The sequence below is a fragment of the Manihot esculenta genome, chromosome 4 (assembly GCF_001659605.2).
Source record: "Manihot esculenta cultivar AM560-2 chromosome 4, M.esculenta_v8, whole genome shotgun sequence".
In the NCBI taxonomy this organism is placed as follows: Eukaryota; Viridiplantae; Streptophyta; class Magnoliopsida; order Malpighiales; family Euphorbiaceae; genus Manihot; species Manihot esculenta.
In genome coordinates this window covers 34,702,276-34,709,572 of record NC_035164.2, presented here as the reverse complement: position 1 = coordinate 34,709,572, position 7,297 = coordinate 34,702,276, and the positions used below count along the sequence as shown (strand labels likewise).

General features: G+C 32.9%; 1 protein-coding gene across 1 annotated transcript; it reads left to right on the top strand.

The window, feature by feature from the left end:
- The first annotated feature begins 3,334 nt into the window (after nt 1-3,334).
- Nucleotides 3,335-6,293, top strand: LOC110613505 (pectinesterase). The gene is made up of 2 exons (XM_021754667.2): nt 3,335-4,458; nt 5,441-6,293. The coding sequence occupies exons 1-2, from the start codon at nt 3,405-3,407 to the stop codon at nt 6,130-6,132; spliced, it is 1,746 nt and encodes a 581-aa protein (XP_021610359.1). The 5' UTR covers nt 3,335-3,404; the 3' UTR covers nt 6,133-6,293.
- Nucleotides 6,294-7,297: the final 1,004 nt, after the last annotated feature.

Below are 7,297 nucleotides of genomic sequence, written 5' to 3'. Positions count from 1 at the left end.
AGATTAAAGGGTGAGGAAGGTCCATCTTGAACGGCCAGTTCAGTGATTTGTGAGGCCTCTGGCCCATCTGGGCATCCCAATTAAGTGCCAAGAAAAGCCCATTTAAAAATCGACGGATAATAATTAGTTGTAGCAAAAATTGCATTTTTTAATACTTATTACCGTTTAAAATCAAGTATGAATTATGCATTTTTATTATCATTATTTTATAATTTTTAATTTAAATATATAGCAAACTAAAAATTCAGCTGGAAAATTGTGATTGAAAATTAGAAATATTAAATAAATATAATAATAAAATTAAATACATATATGAGACAATTCAGTATTTTAAATTAATAACATGTATGGAAAAAGTATTTCAAAAATTTATCCACTATTATCATGTTAATAATATTTTACATTTTTTATTTATTTAAATATTTAATTAAAAAAACATTGGATATATATTAATAACCGTCGAGTTTCACCATCGAATCAGAAATATATGCCCAAGAAGACAATATTAGTCCAAGGCTCTTGAGACTTTCTGGATTGATTAGTCCGGTCTCTTTTTTTTTGCTATGATCCGAACTCATGGAATGAGTTAAGCCACTCGCAAGCCTCAGTACACGAAGAGGGAGCTCGGCTCGATGATGGGACGTGAAGGAGGATGATAGATCCAGTCATTTTGCAGCTCTGTCTAAATACGCACCGAAGCGAATTAAATGCCCTTTTGGTACGAAAGAGTTTCTGACATTTTTGTACATACGGGCTCATTAGTAGACAAGAGAAAAAAAGATAAAAGGGAAAAAAGATCATTTCAATAATAAGTTTATATAATTATGGTAAATCATAATCTCTTAATCTCAAAACATCATGTATTAAAAGAAAAAAAAATAAATTAAATCATAAAAAATTTTAATTCAGAATTAAAATATATTTAATAAAAATGTATATTAATAGAGATGAAATTGATGTATAATAATTTTGGTAGGTGAGAATGATAGTTAAATTTAAATTAAAGCAGATTAAAATGAAAATGTTGTTATTTTTGTTTGATTTAGTCAGATAATAGGTAGGCTACCGCAAATCATGGATAAAGGTATTGATGTCCAGCTCCAGCTCCAGCTCCACCCAACGTAGAATTGTCACACTAACATCATATGTGTGTTGTCGTCAAAAAGTGTTGGATATCAATGGACCTATTCTCCAATAATAATAATTCCTTCACATTAAATTTAATTAAATAAATATCAAATTCTTTAACACACTACGATAGTTAATATTAAATTATTCTAATATTCTCAAATAATAAAATTTATTTTAAAACCTAACAAGTATAATGGATAATTCACTAAAAATTTTCATCAAATTCATATATAGGGAATCCTATTCCTATGCAGTGTTTTAATATATTTAATTTTATAAGATTGTATTATAAGTGATTCTATTTTATAATTAATAATTTTTAATATACAGCTGTAAAATATTAACAGATTCTATTTTATAATTAATAATATTATCTTAAATTAAATGTGGAATTGTTAATTTGACTATTTCCAAGAAACAATGCACCGGTCGGACCGTATGGGCTGCTCTGCAAGTATCATTCTCTATTCAATAATATTAATGACAAAAAAAAAAATTATATTTTGATTTTGTTATTCTATATTTTTTAATTATAATTTAATATTTTAAAATTAAATCATTAAAAAAATTAGCAGTATGTCCACCATACGAATTATAATTTAAAATATTTAAAATAATAAAATAATAATTTTTTAAGATATTCTTTTTAAATTATTTTTTTAATGTTAATAATTTAAAAATATCTTTTTCGTTAACCTTTCGGCTACAATCTTAAACAAAAACGATGAGTAAAATATTTATGTGGCTCTCTCATTATATTCATAATTAATTAAATTAACAGTATAAAGTGAGGAAACCTTTATTCTAATTAATAATTATTGAAATAGACAATAACATGCTTGCCAGATTGTACTGTACTGTACAACCTCTGAATGCGGAGAGAAGAGGAGAGAAGGAAAAACAAAAGCAGTCACCTTTCCAATTACTTTGAAAAATAAAAAGGTTTACTTGTCCATTTATTAATTAAGTTATAAAAATAAAATTCATATCAAAATTACAGATAAAGTCTAAAGAAATTAATCAAACTTCAATATAACATAAAATAAAACTTCATAATTCTAAATAATTTAACATTATTAAATTAAAGTTTATCAGTATTTTGCATAACGATTTATATAAAGAAAGCTAAATCCATGCAATAATTTTGCATGGCATAAATGCTAATTTTTTTCCTTTGGTGGAGTGCAAAATAAAGAAGGGAAAGAAAATAACAGGTAGGTAAGAAAGATAAAAAGACAAAAAAAAAATTAATATGGAAGTAAGAAGAAAAAAAGAGTAAAGAAAATAAAAATAAATATAAATTTCACTAATTAAAAAGAAAATAGAAATAAGTACAAGGAAAATATTATTCCTTTTACTTTTCTCACATCCTTAACACAAAATAAAGGAAAATAAGGAATATTTCAATATTGTTATTTTTCTTCCCTTATTCCTTCTCTTTGGCATTATACCTTATTTAGGTATAAGATTTAAAAAAATTATGAGATTTGCATCTTTTGAACCAAAATAAATAAATAAAGATGCAAATCAATACAGTTCATAAAAAGAAACAAAAGAATAAAATAATACACTCTTTTCAACTATAAAATATAGTCAATATAAACTACCTTCCCATGATAACTGTTCTTTTAAAATTTTTTATTAATTTCAAAATATTCATTAATTTTAAAATTTTAAAATAATTTAGTTTATATATATATATATTTATTTATTTGTAAAATGAGAATTGAGAAAATAAAATTGAGACTTTTCAAATTTGTTTAAATATATTTATCTGTAAACTAAGTCTCTTAGTGCTGATTAGTTTACATATTGAAGCAAACTAACCCAACTAATGTTGTTTGAATTAAATATAGAAAAAAATTTATTTTTCTTAATTAATTAAGTAAACCTTTTATTAGAAGTATTTAAACTTATTTATATAAGAAGTTTTTATAAAGTATTTTTTTTTCTATTATCTGAGGAAAAATATTGTATCTGATGACGTACAAACAGAATTAATACATCATTCACTCACGATTTCTTTTTTTCAAATAAAGATGTTGGAACCCATGTGAGTTTGAAATAAAAATAATTTATTCGGAAGCGTCAATAATTTCATAAAGACGTTATGATCACGAGAATTCAAAAAATAAAAAGAATAAACAAAAAGACAAAATAGCGAAGACAAAGCCATTGCTCCATTGATGTCTTTATAAGCACAAGAGTCCAATGCTTCTCTGTCTGTCTGCTCTGTTCTTTCCTTTCTTCCTGCACAAAATCCTCCATACAAAATGACCCAAGATAAAGAAAGCTTGAATGGAATGCCAGAAACCAGGAGGAATCTCATTTCCTTCTCCATGAAACACAAGAAGCTATTCCTTGCTCTCTTTGCTTTTCTGCTTCTAGTTGCCGCTATGATTGCCATTGTCACTGGCATAAACTCGCATGATAATGGTGAGAATTCAACATCTCATGCCATCCTCAAATCCTCGTGCAGCAGCACAAGATTCCCTGATCTGTGCTTCTCAGCTGTAGCTTCTGTCCGTGGAGCCACCAGCAATTTGGCTAGCCAAAAAGATGTTATTGAAGTGTCCTTGAACCTCACAACTACCGCCGTCGAACACAATTACTTCACCGTGAAGAAGCTCTTAGCCACAAGGAAACTCACCAAGAGAGAAAAGACTGCTCTCCATGATTGTTTGGAGACTATAGATGAGACTCTCGATGAGCTGCACAAGGCCTTGGTGGATCTAAAGGAGTATCCCAGCAAGAAATCTTTAACTCAACACGCAGATGATCTCAAGACTCTAATGAGCGCTGCGATGACCAATCAAGAAACTTGCTTGGATGGGTTCTCTTATGAGAAAGCCGATAAGAAAGTGAGAGAAGCTCTGTTGGCTGGCCAAGTTCATGTTGAGCGAATGTGCAGTAATGCACTGGCAATGATCAAGAACATGACAGATACAGACATAGCCAAAGCGGCAGCAGCCACTACAAACAGGAAGCTAAAGGAGGAGAAAGATGAAGAAAGTGAGCGGTGGCCAGAGTGGATGTCAGTGGCGGACAGGCGGCTGTTGCAGACATCGTCGGTGACCCCAGATGCGGTGGTGGCAGCTGATGGAAGTGGGGACTATGAGACAGTATCAGATGCAGTAGCTGCTGCTCCTAAGAAAAGCAGCAAGAGGTACATTATTAGAATAAAGGCAGGCGTTTACAGGGAAAATGTGGAAGTCCCAAAAAGCAAGACAAACATAATGTTTTTGGGAGATGGAAGAAACACAACTATTATTACAGCAAGCAGAAACGTGGTTGATGGAAGCACAACCTTCAAATCTGCCACAGTTGGTAAGCCCCATGCCCTGCCATTGATTCTATTCACTCATCCACCAATTTTAGATTATAAGTTCTATCAAATTTTAAATTATCTTTTAGAAATTATAGATCATTAATTAGTGTAGACAGTAGATAGCCAGACAAGATGGACTGCATTGGGCGCGGATTGTGGGTGCTTGTTTAATTATTGATGGGGACATGTGAAGTTTTGGAGTTGATAATCAGTATAAAATTTTCAAAAACAAACACTAGTAAACAACTGAAATCGATTCCTGGTTTCAGTGGTAGGTAACACATCATAATTGAAGCAAGAAGTAGCTAGCTAGGAAGAATTGAATATTACCTTCCTGACACATCCCAGTTTCATTGACCATTTCACATATATTCCAAAATGATTAGCAAAATTTGAATTAATTTAACTTCACCATCAAATACTAATTCTATCTCTTTCTGTGCTCATTTGTCTTTTACCCATTATGAATAAAAGTTATTGCACAAGATAATTATTTATGATATTATTATTGCATAAGTTTTTTTGAATTAGTATTGTTAAAAAAAAAATAGTGGGTAGAGTAAAATTAAATTTGCTTGAGGAATCTGGAAAATAATAAAAAGGATGACTTAATACTTGGAAAAGTTCAAAACTATTTAATGTGTGTGGGTGTCGTATTTGTCCTTACATTCTATGCATATGGTGGTTTACAGCCCAGCGGTGATGAGTATAGACTGGTACGTCAGGCCAATTTTTACATAAATACGAATTTTCGCCGAAATTTCTTCAACTGATATGATGGTCCTATTCCTAATTTTCTATGTTTGAGTGAGGAGACAGAGCTGTCCACAACTTCAGATTAATTGGAGTCTCTCTCTTGTTTTTTTTTCCACAAATGATTTGGTTTCCTTAATGAACCAACAAACTGTTTGAAATTTAATTGATAATTAATTGGCAGGTATATGGTTATTCATTAACATGAATCTCATCATGTGGTTGCAGCTGTAGTGGGCCAAGGATTCCTAGCCAAGGGGGTGACCTTCCAAAACACAGCGGGTCCTTCCAAGCACCAAGCAGTGGCACTAAGGGTTGGGGCTGATCTCGCAGCTTTCTACGAATGCGACATGCTAGCTTACCAAGACACCCTCTATGTCCACTCCAATCGCCAATTCTTCATCAACTGCTTAATTGCAGGCACAGTTGATTTCATTTTCGGCAATTCAGCAGTAGTTTTCCAAGACTGCGACATCCATGCACGTAAACCCAATTCAGGCCAGAAAAACATGGTCACAGCACAAGGCAGAATCGACCCAAATCAGAACACTGGCATTGTTATTCAAAAGAGTAGAATTGGAGCCACTTCTGATCTGCTGCCTGTTCAGAGTAGCTTCCCAACTTATCTCGGCAGGCCCTGGAAAGAGTATTCAAGAACTGTAATAATGCAATCTGTGATCAGTGATGTGATAGATCCTGCAGGATGGCACGAGTGGAATGGGGATTTTGCACTGAGCACATTGTTTTATGGAGAGTATGAGAACAGTGGAGCTGGTTCTGGAACATCTGACCGAGTTAACTGGGAGGGTTACAAAGTGATTACTAATGCAAGTGAGGCTCAAGGGTTCACTCCTAGTGAGTTCATTGCTGGTCACACTTGGTTGACTTCCACTACCTTCCCATTTTCTCTTGGTTTGTAAGATTTTGAAAGAAAAATTAATGTGTTATTGCTTGATTAACCCCTTGTATTTGTTGTAGCTAGTTCTTGCTTCATTGGTGAGTCTTTGTATGAGGCCTTATATATATGTATGCTTTCTTGATTAATCAATAAAAGCATATGGGAAGATTTCTAAATTATTAATCATCATCCAATTTACAATAATTCAATAAATTATATAAAATATTTAAAATTTAATTAATGGAATTTAATTTATTAGTATTGTAGTTACGTTACGACTATGAAAACTATTTGAGATCTCCTTCTAACCGCCATCTTCCCTCTCCCTGTCCTTTTTCTTTTTTCTTTTTTTTCTTTGCTTGGTTGCTGTGTTGTTTTCCTCTTTTGTAGGTGAAGCTGCAATGAGTTATCTGATGTCTAAAAGCTTGCGTTTGATGATGATGCTTTACCTTCCCCTGTCCCTATTTCAGTACGCGATCTATCTATTTGGAAAGCTTGAGAAATTGGAAAATGATTCTTGTATGTCATCTCTGGAGTCTCTCCTTTCACCTAGTGACCTCATTGACTCTGAAGGCTTTTTGCTGAGGAACTCTGCCATGCAACGCTCTCTAAAGCAAGGGAAGGTGTTTGAGACGCTGCAATCGGCTACTGTGCTTTATTCTGCTACCTATTTTCAGGCAAAGTTTGGTTGAGAGGGAGCTCGCAGAGGATGCCTCAAAAAGCGTGGGTCGCCAAAGAGCACCCCTCCGCCACCTTCGTTTTCAAGTCTGAGCTGATTGAGGTTTCCTTGGCCTTGGGTGTTTACCTAGAGTTTTTCCTGATGGTTGCATATCTTTTTTCTTCTCCTTTTGGTGGCTACGATGCTTGAGTTCTCTTTATATCTCTCTTCCTCTGGTTTTTCAGTGGATGTTTTATGCTTTAAGGGCTACTATAGCGAGGATGCTCATTTGCCTCTGCGGCTTGTTTTGAATTCAGGCGACCGGCGAAACCAAGTGCAGGAGAAGCAGCGCTAGAGCTGCAGCAACTGGGTTTTACTTCGGGTTGTTATATGGGCCGGGTTTAAAAAACAATCAGCGGAGTTTACATCGTTGTTTTATTTAGCTGGATTTTTATTTTCACTAGCATATGTGTTGTCAGAGGCAAGTTTTTTATTTTATTTTATTTATTATTTATTTTAACTCTGTTGA

Coding starts and splice junctions, on each gene's coding strand:
- LOC110613505 (XM_021754667.2), top strand. CDS start 3,405: ATGACCCAAGATAAAGAAAGCTTGAATGGAATGCCAGAAACCAGGAGG. Junction 4,459..5,440: donor CTTCAAATCTGCCACAGTTG/GTAAGCCCCATG, acceptor ATGTGGTTGCAG/CTGTAGTGGGCCAAGGATTC.